Source organism: Vulpes lagopus, chromosome 4 (genome assembly GCF_018345385.1).
Source record: "Vulpes lagopus strain Blue_001 chromosome 4, ASM1834538v1, whole genome shotgun sequence".
NCBI lineage: Eukaryota > Metazoa > Chordata > Mammalia > Carnivora > Canidae > Vulpes > Vulpes lagopus.
Window position 1 is genome coordinate 72,533,052 of NC_054827.1, and position 15,160 is coordinate 72,548,211.

A 15,160-nucleotide genomic window follows, 5' to 3' on the forward strand; every position below is an offset into this window, starting at 1 on the left:
ACAGAACAAAAATGGTTATACAAAAATGTTATACATCCATCTCTTGACCTCTGTGCTCTCTCAAATAACTATCTTTGATACTATTGCTTATTTATATGCTTGATAAAAATATAAATGGAAGAACTCTGATCTTCTTTAAGAACTAAATATTCAGGTCACTTACCTCATTAAAACTATTCCACAGATCATCACTTTGAATGGAGGCATAGCTATGATTATGCAGATAAAAAACAACAGCATGTTGAAACACATCTTCACTAAGAAAAGTTTTCAGCATCAACAAGAGGGAAGCTCCCTATTCAAAAAAAAAAAAAAAGAAAAGAAAAGAAAAGAAAAGTGAGAAAAGGGAGTAAATAAAAGACTACAATAGGTTTATAGAACTGAGAATCTAAAATTCAAAATATAATTATTCTAATAATATACTCACATATAGAGAACCTAGTTGTAAAACACTGTTATTTACTGTCATATAATCAGATGTGAATGGTGTTCAAATTGTCTTAAAAATTATTTTAAGAGATCTGACAAAAGAAAAATGGAGCAGATTCCCACGTATACTAATCCTACTATAAGCCATTTAGGTAGTTTATCAGTTTCTATCTCAGTGTTGTGATAAAAGCTAAGTGTCTGTGAATATATCTTTAATAGACAAATATGCCAAATCTTCTGTGGAATCCCCATCTCCATCCCCAGTGCTCAGAATACCAGTTGAATTCACGGGTTCACTGCTGGAGACAATAAACAAGCAGAGCTCCAAAAGCCTCTCTGCTTGGGAGTACATTAATTTCCAGTTTCAATATATCATGTTGCTAAAATAACCAAGATCTCTCTTCTTCCTGCAGAGTCACTTCAAATATGTTTGGAACTAATGAATATATAGGGCAGTACGCATACACTAATAATTCAAAATCCAACATGCAACTGTTAAAGGCACTTCCGTGACACCAGTGAGTCACCAAAGCATATGTCACCATCTCCAAAAACCACTTTTGTGAAGTCATCCCCGATTTGAGATAGAAATATTTCTCTATCTTCAAGAGCAATTTATATCACTTTCTGCATCTGCTACAGATATATATTTAAATATATATATACATATACTTATTTACTTATTTATTTATTCATTTCTTCTTCTAGACTGTACCATAGTTGAGGGAAAATCCAAAAAGCTCAATTCCAGGGACTAAAACAATACCTACTATACAGAAGGAACTCAAATAGTCTTTGATTTTCACTTCTGGTAAAAATGTAGTAATATGAAGCCATCAAGATCATCAGATACAGGGCAGCCGGGTGGCTCAGCGGTTTAGCGCTGCCTTCAGCCCAGGGCCTGATCCTGGAGTCCCGGGATCGAGTCCCACGTCAGGCTCCCTGCATGGAGCCTGCTTCTCCGTCTGCCTGTGTCTCTGTCTCTGTCTCCATTTCTGTCTCTCATGAATAAATAAATAAAACCTTTAAAAAAAAAGATCATCAGATACAGATAACTGTATTTAATACCTACGACTCCCTTTTTTCTATACCATGCTTCATGGCGTTACTTGTTCTACACATTTTTTTTTTTTAATTTTATTTATTTACGATAGTCATACAGAGAGAAAGAGAGAGAGGCAGAGACACAGGCAGAGGGAGAAGCAGGCTCCATGCGCCGGGAGCCTGATGTGGGATTCGATCCCGGGTCTCCAGGATCGCGCCCTGGGCCAAAGGCAGGCGCCAAACCGCTGCGCCACCCAGGGATCCCTGTTCTACACATTTAAGTATTCATTCTTGTTGGCAACAGATCCCTTTCAGCCTTGCATCACCAACTTTCCCTCACTACTATTACATTCCCATTAACAAAACTATGCAATATTCCTCATATAAAACAAATAAAAGATGTCCTTCCTTTCTTTAACCCCTTGCCTTTTCCAGTTATCATCCTATTTCTTATTCCCCCTTTGTAGTAAACTTCTCAAAAGAGCTGTCTGCATTTGCTAGCTCCATTTGCTCTCTTAACCACTTTCTCTAGAGCCGTCATCCAATCATCACTCCATTGGAAGTGTTTTTATCAAGGTCACGGGAGAACTTCGTGGTGTGGAGCCAATGGCAATTCCCACACTCATCAACCTGCCAGCAGCATTTGATATGATTAATCATTCACTCCCCGTTTGGAGTCTTTCTGCACTTGGCCTTGGGACACCTCTCTTGATTCTATCCCTATTCACTGACCATCGTTCTCAGTCTCTTGCTGGATCCTCATCTTGCATTGAAACTCCTCATTTTGGTGCCTCTGGCATTTTTAAAAAGATTTTATTTATTGATTCAACAGAGAGAGAGAGCACAAGCAGGAGGAACAGCAGAGGGAGAGGGGGAAGCAGGCTTCCTGCTGAGCAAAGAGCCCAATGTGGGGCTCGATCCCAGGACCTTGTGATCATGACCTAAGAAGGGAGATGCCTAATTGACTGAGCCCCCCAGGCGCCCCTCTTCTGGCATTTAAATTTCAGACCTTTTTTTTCTTTTTCTTTCAAAGTTTCCTTCCTAGTTGATCTCCTCAACAGACAATCTACATCAAAATTAGGATTGAAGATCAAAAACCCCAGAGCGAATATGTCTATAAAACACATTTCCCAAATGATCCTTACTTGTTCTTGCATACAATACTGGTAAATTACCCAAGAGTCCTACTTTTTCCCAATTATGTGGAGTATTTGCCAGACTTCCAATCCTGAAATAAGTAGTTACCATACTGACAGGAGTCAGGTATGCTGTGAAGACCACATGATCAGAAGACACTGAATTTGGGGTTTTGGGGATATGGGTCAGAGGATGACAGTGCTCTGTAAAAACAAATCCTGAAGTAACAGTTCTGTATAAGAACAGAACTACAAGTTTAAACATTTTATTGACAGATCCGAAATGGGCTTTAAAAATCACAGCAGGTGCTCTACTTGGAATATATTTAATATAGGTGATTAAACTCTTCAGTTCTCATGTTAACAGTACCACCATTTTCTATGCCAGTTAGGTGTTAACCTGGAGAACATGGCTCCCTCTTTGCCTGCCTGCCTTACTCTGTCACTAAATCCTTCAAGAACCTCCCTTCCCCGACTATTCTTTTACACTCATCATTTTCCTTCCACTTCCACTACCACTCCTAATTTCACACTTTTACCACATCATGCTTGCCTTTTGCCAGCAACTTCCTGACTTCAGGTCTCCCTCCACTTAAATCTACTTTGTAAGCTGGAACAAATTAGTTTTCCTAAACAGTAACTTTAATCAAGGAATTCCTTTGTTTGAAAAATCTTCTAAAGCTTCCTATTGCTTACAGAAAAAAGTCCAGATTCCTGATGGAATTCAGAACCTTCTACAACTGCCCCAACCTACCTGTCTCATCTTTCCCCTACTCCACATATGGCTTCCACTATAAGCATTTACTCCCTAAACAAAAATTTCTTGCCCATTAGTATTCCTTGTTCGTTGTACACCTCACTGCCCCATTCCTGCCCGACTCAGGGCTTTCCATTCTTCTTTATCTGTATTCTTTTTATTATTTAATTCCCTTCAATTCCATTTTCCTCTAAAAAAGTTCTCTTCATAATTCTAAGTAAAAAAAGTTTGTACCATTCATTCCACATATATCATCTCTTATTGCTTAACAAGTACCCACCACCTAAACTTTGAGCTTTTGATATGTATCTCACATGTTTTTTGTATTTTCTCTGTCCAGTGCAGGAAGTCATTTATTAATCAATCAATCTGACAGCCAGAGTAAGAAGGCAAAAATAAGTCCTAACATTCATGACTCCCTCCAAAACTGTGAGTGGCACTGTTCTGTCCCCTGACCTATGTGACCCCATCTTTTTTTAAAAAAAGATTTTATTTATTCATTTGAGAGAGAGAGCCAGTGTGCGACCAGGGATGGGGGGTTACAGGAAGAGGGAGAAGCAGACTCCCCGTTGAGCAGGGAGCCCAACACAAGGGCTAAATCCCAGGACTCGAAAATCATAACCTGAGCCAAAGGCAGACGCTCAACCATCTAAGCCACTCACTCAGGCACCCCTGACTTATGGTGAGCCTAATGAGGATTCTAGTTTTCTGTTTTTGCTCCACTCCCAAACCTGGAGTCTGTGCCTCTGCTCCTGCAATCTAGTTTTCAGCTCTTATAATCTCTTTTGCTTTACATGTTTTGGCAATTGTGACTGGAACACACCTCAATTTTCAATAACGCAGCCAAAGGTCTGCTTAGAATGTTCCCTAGATATATTCTACCTGTAGACCTGGAGACTAAACCAACTTTAAAAGATATATTAAAAAAAAAAAAAAAAAAAAAAATATATATATATATATATATTGCTTTGATCTGATTAACTGCCCAGAAACCTAGTCAGAGCTAAAATATGAATAGAGAAATAAAGAAAAACACAGAAAAGTTAAAACCAAGATTTAAAAAGAAGCAAACATTTTAAAGTTTAAAAGCATACCTGAAAATAATCTTAAAATAATTTTTAATCTATAAAGTAATCTAAATGATGCAGCTTGCTCAAATATGAAATGAACTTGAAACCCACTCAAGTCCCTGGTGTGCACAGCAGTACCTTAAAATAGGAAAGAGAATCAAACATTTCTTCAATCTGTTCTGAAGACTCAACAGATGATGATGATATCGGATGAGATGAATTCAAGGAATCTTTCTTCATGGTTTTAAATCGAGCATCTAAGAAATCTTCATACTAGCAAAAACATCAAACAGATTAGGAAGCCATGAAAAATATCAAAGGCAAAAGCAAGTACAGTAATTATTTATAAATTAGACTACTTAATGTTTAAGATAATTTTTTAAAAAGACCATCTTCATTACACCACAGAAAATAAGCTTTTGAAAATGTAGGAACAGAGCAACTTTCGTTCATATTCCTAACATTTAAAAAAAGAAATAAACCTCCTAGCCACATGAAAAACATGGTTTCTGAAGCCACTGCCTAAGGATAAATTAAGAATCTATTATTGAAGCAACCAAATGTGCCAAATCCAGATAGATATTCAAAGTAAATATTCTAAAATGGTTAGTGTATATTTTAAATAATATCTGAAATTAAAAAGCAAAAATAAAAACTGGTCCTTAAGCTGATTTATTATCCATGTTTCTTTATTAATATACATTTCTCTTAACTGAAGTTCATTTGAAATAAAATATAACACTTAAGTAGAATTCTTTCATAGTTCAGCAGACAAGCTCCCCTAGAATATACATTAAAAGGTTTTAAACATTCTGGGCACCACCAAGTGGTGAAACTGTGTATCTCATTGCTTAATTAAGTAACATAGATTTAGAATACTTTGCTTAGTATTCTAGCTAAAAATGAGTTCCTTCTACCCACCGTAAGTTTTTGAACGGGTGTTACACAAAAATTTCAAACTGGAAGCTCTTAAGTGTATCCCTATGTTGAAGCAGTCTTGAATCATGTATTTAATAGAAAGTCACAGAATTTTAGGGTTGAATGGGATCTTTATTTATACTTTACTACCTCTTGCTTGGATTATTTGGTAATACCTATCATACCACAGCCTGGTATATTCAAATACTTCTAAGGATAGGAAACATTTCCAGGGAGACTAATAACTCAGTAACATTATTATGCTCTCTATGTCAGAATGATGTCCTAAGTCTTTGAAAAGGGTACAAAATATGGTGTTTACTTTAACAGGGCAAATTACTGTCTGTATCAATCTGTCACAAGAATGATCACAGTGATAACAGAGAGACAGTACTACAAATGTCTTAATTTTTTTTCTCTTTTTATACAAAGGATAAAAAATTTTGTTTTGTAAAAAAGGCTTTTCAACTTTATCTAAACTCCTTCAAAGAGAAGGGCCACATCTATTAAAAATAAAATGTAGCAAAGTGATTCAAAATGTCCATCCTAACAAAACATAATTTCACTTAATTTCAACTTTCAATAAAACATATCAATAAATAAAAGCTTAATTATCACTGTCAAATCTCAAGAGGTAGAACATATCAGTAACAAGTTTCAATTTTATTATATCTTTCTAGAAACATTTTTTCTCCAAATGTCTAGAAAATACATGGTAAATATGACAGTACATGTAACAAATGCTGTACTTACACTGGAGAGCTCTTTGAATATTTTTTCCAAAGAGAAATATTCCATGAAAGTAGCAAACCCTTCATTTAGCCACAGATCATTCCACCACTTCATTGTTACCAGATTACCAAACCACTGTGGGGGGAAAAACAAACAAACCAGTAACCAATATAACATTTACACTCTTAAGAATTTTTTAATAATTGAATTGTCAGATTAATCACCTATAACTAGGTTATAATTACTTAAAAATACAGGTATTTGTTGAAACAAACTATATTCAAATTAACGACTTACAAGAAAATTTGTATACATTTACTCTAAAATGAAAATGTTAACATTTTCGCCTTGTTGAATGGGAAAACATGCAAGAAACACAATCAGCATATTTATCAAATTAATGCACACACTGTTTACTAGGTAAACAAAAACATTTTTTAGTTACTTCATTAAAAGTGTTATTTCCTAGATGATGAAATTCTTCTACCTTCTAATATCAAGTTAGTAAGATTATTTCCATTCTATCTACAACCATCCATGACAACTAAAAATAAACTTTCCTTTAAGAAACTTTAAGAAAGTTTAAGAAAGTTGTCATGCACATAAATAAAGGAAATCAGAAAGATCTTTAAATGTCTTCTTCTATGATATAATAGTAAGAATTAAAGCAATGATAGGAGACTCTTAAAAAAAAATGTATCTCAAAAATCCCTGAAATGGAGAGTGGTGGGTAACAGAGTATGCAATTCAGTGTGGCCTGGGACTCATCTCAAACCAGCAGCAAAATAATAAGGCTACTAGGTATCAAAACAAAATACTTTGGAGAATGACAAGAACATGTTTTTCAAAGCTATTATCTTAAAACTTGTTTCAGAGGAATATGATTTTTAAGTTTTAAAAAAGTAACAGAGAAGTGGTGCTGGGTGGCCCCAGGGAAAACAGACCCAGAGGACATCCCTAAAGGACAAGTTGGCTACATGCCTAAAACCATAACTGTCAATAAGTAGGTGCTTTATATACCAGCCTGTTAAGAAGTCTTCACGAGGGCTCTACAGGGGCATACATATGGTGTTTGAGACAGGGAGCAAACCGACCGGAGTATGTGCTACTCCTCTTCCACATCCTCCTTCCATCATGCATGATAACCCCCAAACTATGCCCAACACTGTTCTTTGCTGAGGCAAAGAACAAAAAAAAAAAAAAAAAAAAGAAAAAAAAAGAAAAAGAAAAGGAAAAAGAAAAAGAAAAGAAAGTCAAGGTGTTGGGGAAAGAGGCAAGAGGTTCACGTACCCACATAGCTTTCCTTCTTTTTCTCCTTGTTTCTCTCCTAAATTTACAACGCAGTTTGAGCAGGGGAAGAAAACAAAAATCTAATCCTGTCAACTACAGTTCAAAAGTTGTGAGGAAAGTGAAATTTAGGGGAAGGCTTGCTCCACCACAAAGTTATACTGAGCTGGTGGCATCTGTCAGAGGTGAAATAGCTCTCTATTATCAGAGGGCAAGAAAGTACAGAGAGAGAGAGAGAGATCCTGAGGAGACAGTGGCTCTTCAAGGCTCAGTGCTGCCAATTATTAACTGTGTGACTGTGGGTAACTCGTTTATTTACTTCTACTGAGTCTCAGTTTCCACATCTGTAAAATGGGATTATCACATATCTCAGAGCAGTTATAAATGTAAATGTGAGAACAGATGTAAAAATTCTTTATAAACTGTAAAATCCTATGCAAATATTAGATAGCATTTTCATTTGAAAATCAAGTTTGTGAAAAAAAAAAAAAAGAAAATCAAGTTTGTGTTAGAAAACACCATTTTATTATGGAAAAAAGGCGATACTACAATAAAAAGCTGAGTTTTTATAAGCATCTAATTCTATTCTAAAACTCTATAATATAAAATAGAGATATAAAATATAATAGTCTTGTAATACCTGATGGGATAGTTCATGAGCAATGATTTTAGTAACCAGTTTTCTGTCTGCCACAGAAGAAGTGTTATTGTCATACAGAAGTGTCTCTTCTCGGAAAGTGAGCAAACCCCAATTTTCCATTGCTCCTGCTTCAAAGTCAGGAATAGCCACCAAATCTGGACATAAGAAGAAAGAAATGATCAACTAGCCTTCATGTAAAGCACTTCCTAAATAAAAATTTTACCGACTCTTTTATCATTGTGAATCAAGAGGCAGGGAGTTCATTTTATACTCCGCAAATGGAACCCTATTCTAGTCTTGTATGTTCCCTACCTATTGGTCAGTTGAGAAAGACTTGAACCATCCCTGTAGAGTCACTGTTCCTCTGTCACTTAGCAAAGCAAGAGAAATCTAATTCCTTCACAATGAATCAACTTTCTAGAGCAAGGAGGATAAGGTGCAGGTCTGACATTCTAACTAGCTAGCTCCACACTAAACAGCTCTGAAATACTCTTGCTTTCCTGAGTTCCCAATACTCAGTTTTTGTTATTTGAATCAGGAATTTCTTAGGAGGTTAGAATTAGTCAAACTCCAGACTAAGCCCTAAGCAAATTCCCACTTACACAGCACCTGTATAAGCCCTAGTAACAGCCTCTTAAACTTCTAAATGCTTTAAGCTCCACATTCAGATGCTTTTATGGAATCTGAATAATCTTAACAAATATAGACAATTTAAAAATTTTTTGAATTTTTTAGTTTTAAAATAACTTTGGCAAAAGTTCTTTCTAAAAAACATTTGCAAAATGAATCTAGGTTATAATGGTAATAAAAGTCAGGCATTGTTTGATTCTTACCCAATTTCTTAAGTGGGTATTGAATTTCAAAGTAGTTTTGATAGAATTCAAGAAGCTTCACAGTTGTTTCCAAGGCATGGTGAACTTGACCAATCTTTTCTGGTACAGCATATACAGAAACCTAAAAGAAAACATATATATATACATGGATATAGATATAGATATAGATATACACACACACATACACACACACACATATATGATGTGAAGTGTAAAGACAAGTACAACCAAAATGGCATGATATTCAGATGAATACTGTTGAAGCATATGTGAGAACTGAAAGAGTTTTTATGAAATTTTATAGGATACAAACTCTTACTTCTAATTCTTTTAGCCCCTGGAAAATTTAGCACACATAGAACTACATTCAAAAACTTACTGATTTTTTTTAAGTTAAATAACATCCCAAATAAACTATTTTGGGTCATATTATGGCAAAACATAAGCTTTGGCCTATTAATTTTATGATCCATTACCTAAAGTTGCCCTTCTTTACCGATGAGCTATCAAAACTGAAGTATTTGAAGGGCAAAGCAAATTTTCATCTTTTTAGCACCTATTACAGTGCTGGGCATCAAACAGGCATCCAAGGAGTGCCTGGGTGGCTCAGTTAAGCATCTGCCTTCAGCTCAGGTCATGATCCCAGGGTTCTGGGACAGAGCCCCACATTGGGCTCCTTGCTCAGTGGAGTCTGCTTCTCCCTCTTCCTCTCCCTCTGCTGTTTTCCCTGCTACTATGCTCTCTCTCTGTCAAATAAATTAATTCTTACAAAAAACAAACAAACAAACAAACAAACAAACAAAACCAGGCACCTAATACAGAGAAGTCACATAAGGAAGTTTATTCTGAAGCAAACACTCAAGGCAGAAATTACACATTTGTTGAAATTACAGACCAATGCATCCTCTTTCAGTAAATGTGGCACAGCCTGCTTTTCTTCCAGCCTTGGGAGAGCTTACTTTTTTCCAGTTGTTGGCTTGTTTTCATGGATCATGTTGTATAAAAAATAATCATACCAAACAGAATCAAACACTCAATGAGTGGCACAGAGTAACTAAAACCAACTATGGGGATAACAGATTCCTATTCCCATTGCCCAGTGCCCAGGTACATGCTCACTAAGGGGGAAGGCGGATATGATCGCCCAGGTCATTTAAATTGCAACTTTTTTCTCTCTTTTTCTGACTAAGGGCATAAGTTAAACCCATAAGTTGTGACTAACTACAAACAACTTATTCAGGGACGCCTGGGTGGCTCAGCAGTTGAGTGTCTGCCTCTGGCTCAGGGCTTGATCCCGGAGTCCGGGATCAAGTCCCACATTGGGCTCCCTGCCTGTCTGTTTCTCTGTGTCTCTCATGAATAAATAAATAAAATCTTTAAATAAAATAATAAAAATAAATAATAAATAACATTCAGTAAGTATCAAAAGGCAAAATTTAAGCAATTCTATGAAAAGCAATGATTTTAAAAAGCATTATACATTGTTTTCCAGTTGACTGGAAAAAAAAAAAAAAAAAGCCCTCTATACTCACCTGGGAATGTGAGAAATGGACAAAACATAGAAAATAAAAACTTCAAAAAAAAAATCTCAATTGGTGGGAAATGGAGACTTACTGAGTAAGTCATTACTTGGAGAAAATGCACTGGTGAACTCTAATTTATTCCCTCATTAAAGGACTAAAAAATTATCAACAATTTCTAAAAGGTCAAACAGATTTCAGTCATAATTGTCTTTATGTGGGGCTTTAATCTACAGTTAATTATAAAAATACAGAGGTACCATGACATAAAAAATGAAAAGCAAAAAAAAAAATTTAAGTAAACAAAAAACAAATTTCTGCTAGTTGTGTGACCTTGAGAGGTTGGTTAATAACCTCAGTCTCCTTATTATTAAAAAGGTGATTAAAGTAACTCCTATACTCACCGGGTTCCTGGGAATATTAAATGAGCTAATATATACAGATAGAACTTAGACCAGTACATGACACGATGTAAGTGTTCAATAAATGGTAATTGTCATCATTATTAAAAACATAGTCCAACAGGAAAGTGGCAAAATATGTGTGAGTGGAGCATTTGTGCCAACAGTTACCCGGAAGAATAAGGTATCTAGGACTGGAGTTTGTCACTTAAAACTATGCTGCTTTCTAAGGGAATTATGAAAGAAATTTAATCTCCCACTTCAGGCGGCCAAGTGTACTTCACTAGCCTAGCATCTACCATCTGCAGCTCTTGGTAAAGGGCTGTGACCACAGTTGATTGAATTCAGTCACCATCTGCCAAAGGAACTATATAAGCTAATTCCACTGACAGGTGGAGTTCCTGCATCTTTCTCCCTCTGAAGTCAATGTTAGTGGGCAAAAGACAAAAAAATCCTGACATATTCTTTTACAATCTCTAACTACCATTGTAAATGGTACGAAGATCACCAGGAATTTGAGACAAATCTTTATTATCTATACGAAGATCACTAGGAATTTGAGACAAATCTTTATTATCTCTATTTTTACCAGAAATACATACTTAATATCGCAGTCAACACAATCACCTAGAAGAAGCTATCCCAATAGAAATACCACACATATCCCCCAGATTTCTCCTCCTACATCCTTCTGCAACACACACCATTTGACCACTCCCGTCTCTACGTATGAGCACCTTTCCTTAGAGGAAAAAGAGGCTCACATGAAACTGAAATCTGATCAAGGGATTAGTTCCATCTCTGGAATACATGATTAGGAAAAAGGTAGTTTGGTATTTCTCTTCCTTCATTTTTTTTTTCTTTAAAAGACAATGTGCTAGGAGTTCTCACTAGAGATAAGTTATCTGGTAATTGTAATTATTACCAAGCTTCTTTTAAGTGCAACAGAAGCAGTAAGAAACAGAGCAATCCAGTTCAACCAAAAAAAAAAAAAAGTCTTGACCAGTATTCTGGATTTGATAAGAGCACTCTAAACACTGCCAAATGGAAGTCAACTAGCACTCAGACCTTATAACTTACAACATGGTGTCCACATCTGACCAACTACCATGCATTCTGATTCTACAAATTAGACCTGTTTATGGTAAAAACCAAATAGGGCAATGGCAAAAACAAAACAAAAACCTCAAGACAAACCAAGCAATGTATTTCAAAACTGACCTAGAATTTTCTAGGTAATTCTGGCGTTGCTGAACACAGACAGAGGTGTAAAGAACAGTGAAGAACAGACAAAAATGGTAAAAACAAATGTTCCTCTTTTTTAAAAACTTCAACAGTGTTAGTAATGTTGATCACTGAAGAGGGTGTGTTTAATAATCTACAGTCAACTTTGACATTTTTAGTTGTTTGGTAAGATTGACATTACTAAGTAAAGCCCTACTACTGCCTTATTCCTGAATCTTGTGAAACAGGCCTACTGTCAAATACTAAAAAATAGAAAACATCTGAAAGACTTCAACATTTTAAGGTAAGTAAAATCCTGTTAGACTTCAAGTCTAAATTTCTGTCCCCATACATACAGAAGTTATATATGTCATTGGGTATAAGCAGCAGCATATTGTGGTGGATGGTACAATACTATCATTTACTATATAATCTTAGGTCAATTATGTAAACTCCCTGAGACACAGTTTCATCAGCCATATGGAATTAATGCTTCCCTCCCATGTGGTTTATGAAATGAAAAGATATTTATAAATGAGGAGCCTGAGACAGCTGCCAGCATGGAGTATAGCTCCATGCATGTTAGATTCTTCCCTCATCCTAATAAAAAGAGAGAAAATTAGTGAAACAATTGTTTATTAGCATAACACTAATTTTTTCAAAACACATTTGAAATATGCAGGTATGGGGTAGCATTAAAAAAGTTACGATTTTATATTTACAGACATATAAGAAAGTTCACAATATTCTTGCACATGGGTAAAAAAAAAGAGTGCACTTTGTGTGCGTGTGTGTGTGTGTGTGTGTGTATTACTATCTCCCAGGCACTAAATTTTTAGTATTTAATCCTGGAGAGGTAAGGCTAATATAGGCAATATACTATTATTGTAGAAGGTGAGGTTTAGACAGGATTACAGAGGAATCTGACCAAGAACACATTCGAGTAAGCTGTACAGGAGGGACTCCAGAGTCCATGTTTAACCATGTTGTTCCCTAACATGTAAATTAAAAGAAAAATAGCCACCCCAAATTCTTCTCTCTCAATCTCAGTCTCAATCAATCTCTTTCCCTTTCTCTCCATTTCCCCTGTTCCCCTCTATATACAAGAGAATAAGGTATATATCTCAACAATGAATAATCCAGCTTGGCTAGATAGAAGAATCCACACTGGAACAATTAGAAATACAGATGGATTTATAAGACAGCCCTGAATACCAGAATGTTGAGTTTGAATGTAATCCTAGCAGTAAGAAGGAAGAGGGAGGGAGAGTGGGACAGAGGAGAAAGAAAAAGCCAAGACTGCATATATTCTAGGAGACAATAAAAAGTGCTGGGGGTTTTATATCAAAGAGTGTGATAACTACAACAGAGATGTAACTAAAGTGCTATGAAAGATCACAGAGGGAATGATTAATCCCAGCTGGGGAAAGAATGAACTGCTTCAAGGAGAGGAATGGTATTCAGCTGGGTCCTGAGGAAGCAAACCTGACTCTCCTAGATTGAGCCTTTTGGATATCATCCAGACTGTAACATCTAAATCAAGGGCTAAATCTGGGGGGTGACGCTTGAAGAAAAATTAACTGAATTTTATAAGATTTGCACCAATCTCATTATCCTTTACAGAGGATTCTAAAAAATTCTTTGCTTTAGACTTGACAAAAACTCTTTCAAGCAAAACGTCTGTAAATCATTTGAGCACTTGGGCACTACGTAGTCTACACCTAACCTTGAACACTTAAACTTCGTGAATAGTTCTCATCCTTTACTGTTGAGCATAATTGCATACAGTATTATTGCTGATGAAAAGCCAGATAATCCTTATCTCTGCCCTTACATCTAAGAGTTATGGGGTAGACAAGATAATCTTCCTAAGAGAAGAGTATATCCTTTTTAATTAGCAAGATCTAAATATGATGTGATTAAAATAAATCTCTTTATCTAGAAAGGAAAGCCAACTCCAATTGAATGTGTTCAATGAATGAAAAATATTCCCTGGGGTGATCAAAACTATGAAAAAAACTTAAAAATTGTATCTTCTTTCTATTGTGAGGAATAATCATTTCAGTTTAAAAAAGACCCTTTTCTGCTCTATTGTCAGTGTATAAAAATACTAACTTTATTAGGTCTCTACTGTGAAATAAAAGCATAAAATTCAAGCAAATAATCATTTACAGACAGGGACTAATGACAAAGAAAAGCAGAGGAGCCTAATCAGAATAATAAATTTTTACAAATTACAGATTCACAGTACCTTTAAGCAATCTTACAACTCTAAGATGAAGAAAACTCAATCTGGACTTGCTTTTTAAAAAAGGAAGATTAAATTAACTTTTATAACCTGTACCTCATCTTGTAATTGCAATCGTACACTATCTCTTAAGTCTGCACAATGTTTTAGATTTAGTGCTGTCCAATAAAATTTTCTGCATCAATAGGAATGTTCAATATCCATGATATCCAATATGGTAACCACTAGCCACAAGAACACTAGAAATGTGGCTACTGAGACTGAGGTAGAAAATTTTAAATTTAACTTTTTGCAGCTTTAATAATTAACATGCAACACTGTGAAAGGTTAAGATGTGTAATGTGTTGCTTTAATACACTTCTATATTGTGAAATGATTACCACAGTAGTATTAGGTAACACCTCCACCACCTCATTACCAATTCTTTTTTGTGATGAGAACTTTTATGATCTAGTCTTTCAGCAGCTTTCAAGCATATAACACAGTATTGTAACTACAATCACGATGCTATATATTAGATCTCAAAACTTATAACTGGAAGTTTATGCCTTTTGACAAACATTTCCCTATTTCCCTCCATCCTCAGACCCTGGCAACCAACCATTCTAGTCTCCAAAAGTTCAGTTTTCTTAGATTCCTCATATAAGTGAGATGATATATATATATATATATATATATATATATATATATAGTCTTTTGTTTTTCTCTGACTTAATGTCATTTAACCTAAGGCCTTTCAGGTCCATCCATATTTTTGCAAATGTCAGAATTTCCTTCTCTCTCATGGCTAAATAATAATCCATACTACGTTTATACCATAATTTCTCTCTCCATACATCTGCAGACAGACATTTAGGTTGTTTGCATACTTTGGCTGTTGTGAACAATCCTACAACAGATGTGGGAGTTTAGTTATCTCTT

At 35.5% G+C, this 15,160-nt stretch overlaps 1 protein-coding gene across 1 annotated transcript in view; it reads right to left on the reverse strand.

Annotated features, from left to right (window-relative positions):
• LOC121489040 (leucyl and cystinyl aminopeptidase) overlaps window positions 1-15,160 on the reverse strand; it is a 97,444-nt gene that overhangs the window by 35,010 nt on the left and 47,274 nt on the right. The window contains exons 5-9 of the mRNA XM_041751483.1: window positions 8,847-8,967; window positions 8,014-8,168; window positions 6,108-6,221; window positions 4,575-4,709; window positions 164-295 (exon numbers count right to left, since the gene is read on the reverse strand). Of these exons, the coding sequence (XP_041607417.1) occupies window positions 164-295; window positions 4,575-4,709; window positions 6,108-6,221; window positions 8,014-8,168; window positions 8,847-8,967 (657 nt within the window). The remainder of the gene's footprint in view (window positions 1-163; window positions 296-4,574; window positions 4,710-6,107; window positions 6,222-8,013; window positions 8,169-8,846; window positions 8,968-15,160) is intronic.